The following is a 13615-nucleotide window of genomic DNA, read 5'->3' as shown; positions in this document are numbered from 1 at the left end:
GGAAAGAGTCATTTCTATTTTGTAGTTCTCCATTTTTGTATTTTCTTGTAACAGGTTTTTTTTAAGCCTGTTCACTTGTGAGCTAACTGACTAGTTAATCAGTGAGCCAGCTGCCCCTAGCAGAGAAAGAGTCTACCTAGACTCCAACTGAGGATTCCCTACAATCAAGTGGTGAGACCATCCAGACTCAGCATATGGTGCAGATTTGATATCAGAGGCACAAACTGAGGCTTTGGTAAACTAAATCTAAGCTTTTGGGACCGCTCAGTCTTTTCTTACTGTGTTTGTGTGGACAACTATTCAAATTTCACTTTTAATTTTCTCTTTACTTATGTTTACTGTAACTATAGACATTTGTGGGTTATAAAATAGCTGTGCTCTGTTGTAAGAATTAGATTATTTGTTTCTTCATAAGATTTTATAAAATTATTTAATTAAATTCATTTCTTTAGTGTCTTCTGACCTTGAATGTAGAGAGGCTGACCCTGGGCAATCTTTGCTGAAATTTCTTACAGATTGAACTCTGGGTCTCCCGTACCCAGAGGTGTGGGGGTTTCTTTTAGACACTGGAGAAGGGCAGTGAAGTCTAGCCCACCCAAGGTTACACTTACACGGCAGTAGCAGCAACATGTGTCCTCAGGTCCTTGCATCTTCTCATATTCAAATAATGAATAATCTAAGTCTAGTCACTGGTCCCTTTAAAATGGTTTAAAGTCATGCCCTTCAGATGAAGTGTGCTACAGATAGCATTACAAATGCACACTCACACAACAGTTCGTTCTTACTCTGTAGAATGAGCATTACAGTGGCTATTTCCATTAAAATCAAATGAGCTTCACGTTCCACTTTTAGAGCAGACCACATTGAAAGCAGGACTGCCATTTACAGCTTGGAGTGTTACTGATCATAGCTTACCTGTATCAAACACATTTCATCTCAGAAAATCCCCATCATGCTTTATGAATGATGGGCCAAATTCTGCAAAGCAGGTTGAATAGAGGGCCAAGGGGGAAGTAGCTGTTCCACACTAAGCTGCTTCTCTGGAGCTCAGCTGTACAAGACCAAGAGGGATGTAGCTGGCTGTGCAGGTGAGAAGTCAAATCCACATAGCTAGGAGGTGAGGGTGAAGAGCTCCCCTTGCAGTTGAATGGGACTTGACATTTGAGGCAATGTAAGTTAATACTGCTAGAAGCAGTAGCCCTCTGTGGCACAGAAGAGCGAGAACGTGCACAGTGAGGGCCAAGGGCACCATGTGACAATGCTGCAGAGCAGAAATAGGGGCCAGGATACTCCCAGAGACAGATCCCTTCCACATGGAAAACAGAGATCAACCAGATCTCCCCTGCAGACTGCTTCGGCACCTCTTGATGGTCATTTAGAATTTTGTGAATCATTTATTTTAGGGTTAGAGGATGTTTGCTGATCAGTTTTAGGTGCTCTTTGGGTAATACAAAAAAAATGCTGTTTTTGGAATACTCGGTTCATTTCAGATGTTTTTGCAAAGCATCTTTTACTAAGTTTCCATTCTTCTGAAGTAAGAGAGTTGTATTATATATGGCCAGTCTTACAACATGCCGAGTGTCCTTGACTCCTAATGACTCCATTGGAAGTTGATGGTAGTGGTAAATTCTCCACACCTTACAAGATGAGACTTTGACACTAATAGTAATAATCCTTTATGAAGTAGGATGAACACAGGGAGAGAACTATCCATTATTGCATCCTTCACAGAATAAATCTGCTCTTTCCTTTTTATTCCTATGAAGGAAGAAAAGGGCTGCCTGTGATGAATCAGGTCAAAGGTTAACGGCTTCCTTGATCATGGAGCTCAGCACAATGTTCAGTCACATATTCCAAGAGATTATACCCTGACATTAGTTAGCTAACCAGCAATGTGTTTTCACAGCACTCAGCAGAATGTAAAGAGCTTGGTTGAGACTGGAGCCTATACTCAGGGTTGGTCCTGCGGCTAGGCACATATTTGCTTTCTGTTCAATCCAGTCCAGCAATATATCCCTCTGTGCCAATTGCTTAGACCAGCAGGTCTCAAACTTCATTGCACCATAACCCCTTTCTGACAACCAGAAGTACTACATGATCCCAGGAAGGGGGACCAAACACTGAGCCTGACTGCCCACCACCACCACCCCAGGTGGGCTTGGGAGAGCAAAGCTGAAGCCCAAGGGCTTTTGCCCTGGCTGGGGGTATGTAACCTTAGCCCTGGGAAGTGGGGCTTAAGCTTTGGCTTCAGCCATATGCAGTGGAGTTTTGGGCCTAGACTTCAAACTTGCTGGTACCCAGGGCCAACACCAGCCTTGGTGATCTTAGTAAAATGGGGTCATAACGACTCACTTTACGGTCTCAACCCACAATTTGAGAACTCCTGCCTTAGGCCCCCCCCTCCAAATTCATCAAGTTAAGCAGCAGGTTTTTTTGTACAAATTATTTAATAGGTTAGTTATGTTAATCCTTTTGAATCATAACCATGTGTTCTGGGACAGTAGTTTGTATTTTACTGTCTTTGGAGGTGGTTAATGTGGCATGGTCAGACACATTTGAATTGCCTTTTCAGTGGTGCTCTCAGGTTTGAGTAATTAACCGTAATTTTATGTAAAGTACAGGTTGAACCTCTGGTCTGCGACTCTCTGATCCCGCATCATCCATGGTCTGGCAGGAGCCCCAACGATGGACTGGCAGCTAGGGACAATGGAGCTCTGGTGGCTGGAGGGGGCCAGTGGCCAAAGGCAGGGATCCCCACCAGGTGGAATGAGGCTGGTGACCGGGGGCAGGAAGCCCCATCAGCCAGAGCGAGGCCAGCAGCCAGATATCCGGCAGCCAGAGCCTGGCAACCTGAGTAGGACCAGTGGCGGGGGGCAAGGAATTCCACCATCCAAAGCAAGGCCAGCAGCCAGAGCCCCGCCAGCGGGAGTCTGGGCAATAGTGCTTCAGCAAGCAGGCCAGAGCCAGTGGAACCCTTGCAAGGAGGTCAGGGCAGTGCGGTGGCCAGGGCCGGGGACCAAGAGAGGAGCCTGAAGGCCTGACCTCTCTAGGGTTGCCAGGTGTCTGGTTTTGAACCAGACAGTCCAGTAGTTGAGCTGTCTGTTCAGGAAACAAATTGAGAAAATAGAAATGTCCAGTATTTTCTAAATAAGATGTCAAGTGTGTCTGGTATTTTTGTTGAAACCATCTGGTAACCCTACCTCCCTTGGTCCGGCAAATTCCCTTGAGGATGCCAGATGAGGGAGGTCCAACCTGTACTTAGGTAGGAAAAAGGTTTTAATTGATCATTTTATTCCCCAAGTCAGGAAGAAGAAGCATCCATTTTAATATTATTCAGCCTTATCCCATACATAAAGTTCATGTCATGCTGCTCTAGGAGAGAAGTTGTGGATAAAGTCAACTCCGGATTCAAAAACTGCCTGTTATACCAGAGATAAAATTAGTTTGTCTTCCTCGTAGTTAACCCCAGGGTATATTTGGCCTGATTGTTAATATTTAGGCACTAATTAATATTGCATAAACTTGTCCTCTCACTTCAGTTGCATTCTTCTATCCATTAGCTGAGCTAATCTACTCAAATATTTTATCGTGTTGAAAACATTCTACCCAAGTTGTCTTCCTCTAAGGCCACTAACTTTTAGGCTATGTCTACACTGCAAAGAAAAGCCGGAAAAAGATACACAAATTGCTAAATGCAATTTGCATATACTTTTCTGCTTTTCTTCCAAAAGAGGCTTTTCCGACATTTGGCCCATCTACACGAGGCCAAATGTCAGGAAAAAACCCTCTTTTGGAACATCCCTTCTTCCTCATAAAAGAGGACTTACAGGGATGCCAAAAAAACCTGTACGCTTTTCCGACTTTCGGAAAAGCAAACGCATTTCTTGGATGCAGCAGACCTTTTTCTGGATACCTCTGGTACCCCAGAAAAGCTCTGTAGTTTAGACATATCCTTATAGTCTTAAGCACATGCTTAATTTGAAGCCTTAAGCACATGCTTAATTTGTTTAAAATTCAGCATATGCATAAGCGGTGTACAGATTCAGGGCTTAATCAAATATTAAGAGATTCCCTCCGTTTTTCAATTTTGGGTCCCATCTAATACTATTTTATTCATAACTTTCAGTTAAAGCTCTGGCTTCTTTGCAATGAAGTGAAAACCAGCTAAAGAGTATTTTTATTCATATGGTTTGTTTCAGCTGCCAATCAAGTAAGCTGCCCTGTGTTTTCCTTGGCCTGCCTCAGAGTCCTGATTATTAGGTCAGAACATATACAAAGTTCTGGAATAGATCTTTTTACTGCCCAGTGCACTAACTTGTTAGTACAGCAATGTATGTAAAGGCTATGGGGCAGTGTCTGATCCACAAGGAACATCTTGTTTTGATGCTTTGCCATCAGTCAGCCTTTCCACAGCAAAACCCACTGGAGGGATCTGTGGGTAGGGAAGGCATCTCAGTGGGCTCCCCTCATGATGCTTCCCCCAAAGAGTGCTAAGGGCAAGGGTGTCATTAGCAAGTTTGCCTTATGCAACAGACCATTCCACCCTGTGAAATGAGCAGGGGATACTGATGGCAGACCCTGGGGTTATGCGAAGGATCAGTTCATGGAGAAGACTTATTCCATGGCACCTGTTCTGGGGCCATGTCATGGGGTGGCTTTCCTTCGCCCCCTCCCGGGCCTACCGTTCGCCCCACACTCTACCCCAGGCTGTAGCCTGGCCCCGACTCTAGGGCCTAACGGGCTGCTCAACCAGAACTGGTCATACGGAAAGGCTCACTGGCCCTTTAAAGCAGGGTCTGCTGGCCCCCCAGCCAGAGTCAATATACAATCAGCAGCTGGACCTTTAAGCAGGGCTCACCAGCCCACTGGCCAGAGCCAATATGCAAAGTCAAGGGTAGGGGCTACACCCCTGGTAGGGGAACCCAGGCCCACCCTACTCCACCAGGTCCTGGCTCAGGGCCCTGTGAGTGGCAGGGGGACTCACCACTCCTTTGGTAGGGAATCCATCCAGAATTCACCAAAGATTCCGGGGTGGGAGAGCCACTTCCTACCTGGTCCGGCAAGACAGTATCCCACGAGCTCACCGGGTCCTCTACTTCCCTGGGGGCTACTTCTCCCTCGTAGGCTGCAGGGGAGACATGCCAACTGGCTCCCGAGTTTCTGCTGTCTTCCCTCAGATTGGCTGACTGGTGCTGGTCAGGCAAGCCCTTCCGATTGGCGGGCTGGGGCTGCTCAGGAGCTCCCCTCTGAGGCCCTTCCCCTCTGATAGTCAGCCCAGACTGAGCCTCCCTCCAGCCTTTTATACCAGGGCTGCAGTCTGAGCATGCCCAGCAGAGGTGTAGGGGCAGGGCTTCTTCAGCCAGGTGGGCCTGATTAAGTTCCGCCTTCACAGTGCGGGGCTGGTACACCCCATCACAGGCCCTTTGTGCTTCCTCCAGCTCTCTAGCAACATAGCTGCACAGGAAGGCTGGGCTGTACATAGCTCTGGAATTACTTATGGGAAATGTTCCCACCCTCTCATCCCTGTCCTGCCACTTTTCCAGATCTGGATCCAGAAACACATACATGCTTTCTGCAAGATCTAGGGGAAGGGGGAGTGAGGCACTGAGGCAGCACACAGCTCTCTACTGAACATGCATGGGAGGCTGCGTGTGCAGAGGGTATTATTCCACCTTCAGGGGGCTGATTAGTTTCTATATCCTAAGGACATGCGGTTCCATTCTTGGTAACCCCAGATTGTACCAGTTTAAGTGCATTCCAGCAAACTGAAGAGAAAAGAAATTAACTCAAGAAATTTGATTTATGGCTACTGATTTTCAAAACTGGCTAAGGGATTCATAGTTCCTATTGAAACAAATGGGAGTTGTCTGTCCATGTCCTCTAGGCAGCTGTGAAAATCACAGTCATGTAGTAGTTGTGTTTATTAATGTATTTATTAAACAATTAAAACACATTTCTGTTTACATGTACCTACCTTAGTAACAAGCCGGGCTATAAACACAACCAGACAATAGTGAAAGAAGCTTCTGTATGTGCCCAATTCCCCTGTGGGGCTACATCTAGACTGCAAGCTTCTTTCAAAAGAAGATTTTTCAGAAGAGATCTTCCGGAAAATTTTTTTTTTAAAGAGAGCATCTACACAGTAAAAGCACAACGAAAAAACACAACAATTGGACACTATCTCACAATTCACTTGTGATTACTGTGGATGGAGTAGCCACCAGGGCACCTGTGCTTTGTCCTGGAGGCCTCTTCTTTCGAAAAAACACTCTCTTCCGCGTCCACACGCCTTTTTCCAAAAAAGCTACAGGAAGATTTTAATTGGGCTAACATTTTAAATTTTCTGCTGGTATTTTTTTTCCCAAAGCCTTCAGAGTTTGGCCTTAGGTCACCAGTAACTTGATTCTTAAATGAATGAAGAGTCAAAAGATGTGTTGGAAGATCTGGTGATGTGGCTGAATTTCTTCTATAAGACTTAACGCAAGCTTGGGAATATGATTTAAATAGTTGTTAAGGAGGCGATGAATGAATCGGCCTTCTGAACTTTACTACCAGGCTGAGTGAGTGACTTGAAAAATTCATATCCTTAGATTTCGAATCATGCTCAGAATAATTGCCTTTTTATTGAGTGCTTTTGTTTAGCTCTGTGTACAATCTTGACACCTCTATTGCAAGGGACTCTCAGTCTTCTGCATCAGGGATGTCTATATGGTGGGGAGGAAAAGTGAAGCATGAAGTTTCCCACTTCCTTTGTATTTTCAGCAGACAGCAGAAAATAGTCGTATTTGGTTTCTGAACATATTGGGCCAGAATGTCAAAATAATTCCATTTATTATTCAGATTCACACTATCTTAGGGTTCTGTCTCTATCATCAGTTAAGGCTTCTGCAGCTTGATCAATGAATTTTCAGCATACTTGTTTGCATTTATGAATCCTCTGTCTCCACAAGGGTGCGTTCAGCATACGAATAAGCTTTGTAGGTTTCTTTCTCAGGACAACAAAACATTGAACTTCTGTCAGTAGCTATCATGGCAAAAGAAGAATGGTAAATGTATAGGGACTTTGGTGTTCTCTTTTATTGCCTGTAATTTATCAGGTCACTCATTGATTATACATCATGTGGGGCAAGAACACCACATAACATTTTCTGTTACATTATTTCTGCCTTCTACTAGTTTATTTCCTCTGAGCAGCACAATTCTGCCAGGTTTCTTTGTGTTGAGTTTTCATTCATGATGAAGTGATAGCCATTTTGTAAGCCACTGTCTATATTTTGACACCCAAGTGCCTGGAATTTAACTTTAATTTAGAACATGGAATGGGTGCCAGATCTCCTTGATTATATTCCTAGTGTTATCTCACTGCATCAGATATTTTTTGGCCTGCATTGCTCTGTTTGCACTGCCCTTAGCTCCTGTAATGGGGATACCCCTAGTAAATGTAAAGCTAGCAAATCTAGCTCTCCTAGGCTTTCCATTGCACAACCCCACTGTTGGAGGTGTGAAAGAGCCTTCAGTTCCTGTTCATGGCCTATACTTGCCTGCCTGAGTTTTGCCCATCTAGTGCTTCTTAAATAAACTCCACATGGGCTTTGGTTTTTGGGTCAACAATGCCCACTCTTCCAAGGTCTAATTTATTGACTTAAGATACAATGCAAAACTCATTGCTATAGATTCTCTTCTCCCGCTGAGTTTTCTCTCTACAGCTTTTCCCTGCAATGGCAGGCCTCTTTCAGCTCTATCTGACTAGAGCATTTTTCTAGGCTAAAAGAATTTGTTCTCTCTGGTCCTTAAACTTCTTCAGGCCTCTAGCTTCCAGGGCCAAACTTTCCCCCTTCTCCACCCAGGTCAGGGATATTTGGCAGCTGCAGCAGGGATATTAACTGCAGCTGTTCTGCAGCCTCTGCAACAACTTCTTCCTGTTGTCTGTCCCTAAGCATCCCTCCTCTCCTTATAGTTTCCTTCTGCACTGGTAGTGGAATCACCTGATAATCCCTGCTCAGAAGTATCAACTTTTAGTAACAAGGGCTGGTTGGCTTGTTCAGTCAGTGAAAGCTGAGAAGCAGGTGGTTGTTCTGCTGCTCCCCTATTCCAGCCCTCCTATTTTGCATGATTGACCAAATAGAGGAGCAAAATTAAGTAGCCTAAAAAAGTAGCTGAGCAGCTACTCAATAGCATAGGATTATCCTGCGTGAGAGAAGTTAAAATACAGGCCTGGTTTTAAAAGTTCCTGATTTCCCATCACAGCCTGAGTTTACAGTCCACCCACCTCCATTCAGAAATTATATTGATGGGAATCATATAAATACCCACCTATACTAAAAGCAAACTATCTTTCTGATATACATGTATAATATCACATTTCCCCTGAAATGAAATTAATAGTGCTGATGGAAACGTTATGAAGTGCACATTTAAAATCTGCCTATGCTAGCAAAAGTGCAAAGATCCCGTCAAGATCATGCAAGCCATGGACAGATCCACTGTCTATTGTTTAATGTTAGGAATGTGTGCCTGGCAAAGGACATTCTTCCATATTTGATCATTGCATCCCCAACGTCATGCGTGTGAGAGCTGTGCAGTTTTGTCACAATGACCGGTAGTTAGTGCTTTGTATGAAAAGGTATATTAAGACCAAAAAAATAAAAAGTTGACCTTAAACTTTAATCTAATGTTGTCAACTCCTTCTTCACAGATTCCTGTTATGGGAGGAGCCTTCATGGACTCACCCAATGAGGACTTTGGTACAGAATACTCCTTGTTTAATTCATCGGCCAATGTCCATGCTGCTGCTTCAATTCAGAACCAGCAAGAAGAGACCTCCCGTTCCTCAAATGATGCCATATTGTTATGGATTGCGATCATAGCAACAATTGGAAACATTGTGGTTGTGGGAGTGGTGTATGCCTTCACATTCTAAGAAGACCAGAGAATGGAATGCTGCAGGAGTGGACAGTTACAAGCGTTTTTGTTGTGTGTGTTGGTGTGTGTGTGTATATATACATATAGCTATATAAATATATATAGGTAGACCCATTTTGTGCAGTTAGAGCTGCCACCGTACTGGAAATGAAGTGCAGGTTATTAAACTTGAACTTCAGTAGTAAAGTTTGGTCACATTTGCAAATTATGTGCAGGTGAAAGCTTTAATCAAGAATAGCCTATACATGTCATGTATTAATTTGATGTCAAAGGCCAGTGTTTATATGTGAAATACAAAATGAAAGTGGGATTTACATAGAAGGGTGCTTATTTCCTATTGGTTGGATTTTCTAGTACTTCTTCAGTTTCTTGTTTGTTCCTCTTACTGAGATTTTAATCTGCTTTGAGGATTGGTATTTCTATCACAACATTATTTGAAAAATGCTTTGTATCTTATCCTCCAGGGAAGTCTAGTCATCTAGATGTGCAGATGCGTTGGATGGTAGGTGTTGGCTCAGTTGTAATTAGCAGTTTTTCAGGATTCTTGTGTTTGGAACTAGACTACACACAGTCCATCAGTTAAGTTTAAAGTGTTATTATGAATCTTAAGGCAGTGGCATGTAGGTGGATGGATGGTTTAACTAAGACTCCCCTTCTAAAGTCAATGAGCAGAGATGATAATCTGAGAGTTACTACTGAATCTGCTTGATATTTCTAGAAAAAGCCAAATAGAATATATAGGTACTGCAATCTGCACTCTAGAAGGAGCATTTCTGGTGTGTGTGTTTTAAATGGAAGGGGCAAAAGCTCCAATTTCAATCAGACTATTGGCAGCCAAAAATGATAATGATTATACTTCACTGGATTGACCCTTTCTAGAAAATAAAGACTATGGCTTTTTTTGGTTCATTATTCTGACATCCAAATTTTCCACAAAAGCCACATGGTCAATAAGCTTATATATGAATGAAATGACTTAAAGTGCAGACATTTTCCAGCCTAATTAACTGCCAGTGATTCAACTGTGGAACTGAACTAATCATGGAGTTGGCCAGATAACCATACTGTGCACATACAAAACCTCCCGTGGTCAATTGGGTACATGTGTTACATACAGAAGTGAGATATATGGAACATTGGAAGGCAGCAGCAAAGGCAAATTGCTGATAGAACTTGACAAATGTTTACACTTAGGAATTAATATGTTTCTATGGCCTGATAATGGGAGGGAAAATGTAAGATAAATTGTGGTAGCAATTTTATACAAATATTTGTATTCAGTGTTGAATTAATGGGTAATATCTTTGTTGTATTTATTGTATTTATATTGTGAGCAATGATTTCTAAGGGCTGTATCCATTCAAAATACTCTGTAGCCTTCGTTGCCAAAGGAAGGGTATATATCTTCAGTCAAAGCTCCTATGAGCTGTAAAAATCTGTCCCATTTCTCATTCTCTTTAACATGACAGATATGAGTATAGAGAAATGGCAGCAGATAAATACTTTAAACAAAACCTCTTTGTACTGGTCCTACAATTGACAGGTACTTCTTTTGCTGTTATATGTATCTTGGATTCTGTCATTTTCACTTCAACTCATCTGATGAAGTGGGTCTTACCTACGAAAGTTCATTATCCTATATATTTTTGTTAGTCTCTCGGGGTGTGTCTAGACCCCATCCCTCTGTTGACAGAGGGATGCAGATTAGGCACATCGAAATTGCTAATGAAGCAGAGATTAGCATAAACATGGCTGCCGCTTTTTTTTTACATGAGTTTGTCAACAAAAAGCAGCAGTCTAGATACGGATCTGTCGAAAACAAACTCTTTTTCGACAGAACCCGTGTTCCTCAAAAAATGATGTTTTTTGGTCCTAAGTGTGTTTGTGTTTCACATTGGCTTTCTGTTCTAACAGAGTAACATATGGTAGAACAGTTGAATGTCATGCCCTCAATTCTTTCAGGTGTGTCACTAGCATCATAATTGAATCAATTAGTTATTAATAAGATTTTTCAGTGCCTCAGTAAGGCTCTGTAGTGATGCTACATTGTGCAGTAAAACTGTTTTTGCATGGTTGAAAGTAAAGCATTTTTACCCTGATTAAAACCAGTTAGATAATATTGTATTTACCCAATGGGAATCTTTTGCTACTCTGTGAATTTGCCAGTAGAATGCTTCACTTAAACTTTTTAGAATTTTAATCTAATTGCAATTAGCAAAGTTTCTTTTCAATCACCCCAAGTATTGGACCAAATTGAAAAGGTAGTCAGCCATGAAAAAAATACTTGAGCATGAGTTTTAAAATGAGAGACACTGCCCTGTTGCCTTGTGCAAAAGAGATGCCCTACTTTCTTATGAAGTCAACCAGTTCTCCCTCTGTGTTCTTCATAAATATTTTCCATCATCAAAGTTCACTGGTTTCAGAGGGTGACATGCACAAGAGGGTATCTAAGGAAAATAGTTGCTCTGGCCACATCTCCCACTTCAAAAGACTGTAAATGTGCAGTTAGCACTGTGAATTCAAGAGATTTCCACAAAATAAAGGCAGGTGCTATGGGAATTGCAAGATTTAAAAATAACTCTCCAGATAAATATATATATTTGGACTGATGGATTAATAGTCTGGGCAATGTGTTCTCAAGCATATTAGGGATGGGCTTGCATTGAGACTGAATCCCATCAAACTATGTGGATATGCAGCTCTAGAACCAGATGTTATCTGTCCAGGTATTTGTAACAGGATCTCAATGTGGTCACTGAATCCAAGATCCAGATATGGATTGCAACTTCAGCACATGGGCCCTCTCTCTGTATTGGACCAAACCAAAATGTGGAATCCAAATACCTCCACATATTGGGGAACTTCAGATTTGGATCCAGTTCTGCATCCAAACATTTCAAAATGGACCCAACTCCCAATCCTGACTGGTGAGAGCAGCAGTTCTGGGAGAATGAGTAGGATCACGGCAGGTGCTTCTGCGTCAGGAACTCTGTTAGGGTATGTCTGCTCTTGCAGCCTATTTCAGAATAGGGCGGCAAATGTAGGCATTCGGAATTGCAAATCAAGCCCGGGATTTAAATATCCCACGCTTGATTTGCATCTTCCCAGCCAGGCGCCATTTTTTTTTTTTTTTTTTTTGAAATTTACAAGCACGGAATAACTGCCCACGTCTACACACGGCAGTGAAACGGGCATTCGAAATAAAGCCCTATTTCGGACTACCTGTTAAACCTCATTGCAGGAGGAATAACAGGTAGTTCGAAATAGGGCTTTATTTCGAACGTCCATTTCAGTGCCGCATATAGACGCGGGCAGTTATTCCGGGCTTGTAAATTTCAAAAAATGGCGCCCGGCCGGGAAGATGCAAATCAAGTGAGGGATATTTAAATCCCGGGCTTGATTTGCAATTCCGAATGCCTACATTTGCAGCTCTATTCCGAAATAGGCTGCAAGTGTAGACATACCCTTGACAAGATCCACATTATATACCTTGGATTGCATTTTAGTGCTCTTCTTAAGCAGGCGTATACTATGCCCTGACCTGCTGCAGCTAGCACTTTTGCTGACTGCATCATAGCCACTAGCCACCTGTGAACTGCGTAGCCCCCTCTTCCAACAGCATTCAGTTCTTTCAGATGTGGTATGTGGTTTGGAATGTTAACCAGGAATTTCTGCCTGTGCATTTGTGTGTGCTGGGGAGCCATTCTAACTGGCTGTTTGGAAGGGGGGGCGAATCCCCTCTGCACTTCTCCCTTGGCCTCTCGCACACCAAGGCAGGAGTCAGTTCCAAAGATTAGTTTAGGTCAGTTGAGGCATGTAACGCAAGCAAAATGACAGCAAGATACCCAGTGACATGCAGGAAGTGATCATAGTGGTATGAGGCTTCTGTAGTGAAGAAGGTGTAACACCATATGAATCTAGCATACCGCACCTTGCAAATGCAAGTATAACAATATGTGTCCTGTTCAAGGCTCAAGCAAGTGTGCTGGAGGAGCAAGGAAACTGACGAGCTGATCTTCTATAACCTCTACGGCATTGGCTCTCGACCATCCAGACCACTGTACTCCTTTTAAAAGGTGTCTGATTCATCTTGAGTACCCACAAGTTGCATCTCACTTAAAAACTACTTGCTTACAAATTAGACATAAAAATACAAATGTGTGAGAGCACACTATTACTGGACAATGGCGTACTTTCTCATTTTTACCATTTAATTATAAAATAAATCAATTGGAATATACATAGTCCGCTTGCATTTCAATGTTCAGTATATAGAGCAGTATAAACAAGTCCTTGTATGAAATTGTAATTTGTACTGACTTCAATAGTACTTTTTATGTAGCCTGTTGTAAACCTAGGCAAATATCTAAGGGTATGTCTACACTACCACCCTAGTTCGAACTAGGGTGGCAATGTAGGCAACTGGAGTTGCAAATGAAACCCGGGATTTGAATTTCCCGGGCTTCATTTGCATATAGCCAGGCACCGCCATTTTTAAATGTCCGCTAGTGCGGACTCCGTGCCGCGCAGCTACACGCGGCACGGACTAGGAAGTTCGGACTAGGAGTAACGAGGAGTAACGGTAGTTCGGAATAGGAAGGCTAGTCCGAACTACCTAGTCCGTGCCGCGTGTAGCCACGCGGCACGGAGTCCGCACTAGCGGACATTCAAAAATGGCGGTGCCCGGCGAGAT

At 42.9% G+C, this 13615-nt stretch overlaps 1 protein-coding gene across 1 annotated transcript in view; it reads left to right on the top strand.

The window, feature by feature from the left end:
* C5H14orf132 (chromosome 5 C14orf132 homolog) overlaps positions 1–11968 on the top strand; it is a 56144-nt gene extending 44176 nt beyond the window's left edge. The window contains exon 2 of the mRNA XM_075926629.2: positions 8696–11968. Within this exon, the coding sequence (XP_075782744.1) occupies positions 8696–8920 (225 nt within the window). The 3' untranslated portion in view covers positions 8921–11968. The remainder of the gene's footprint in view (positions 1–8695) is intronic.
* The last annotated feature ends 1647 nt before the right edge of the window (positions 11969–13615 follow it).

Source organism: Pelodiscus sinensis, chromosome 5 (genome assembly GCF_052426305.1).
Source record: "Pelodiscus sinensis isolate ZL-2025 chromosome 5, ASM5242630v1, whole genome shotgun sequence".
NCBI lineage: Eukaryota > Metazoa > Chordata > Testudines > Trionychidae > Pelodiscus > Pelodiscus sinensis.
This window is presented reverse-complemented; position numbering and strand designations above follow the sequence as displayed.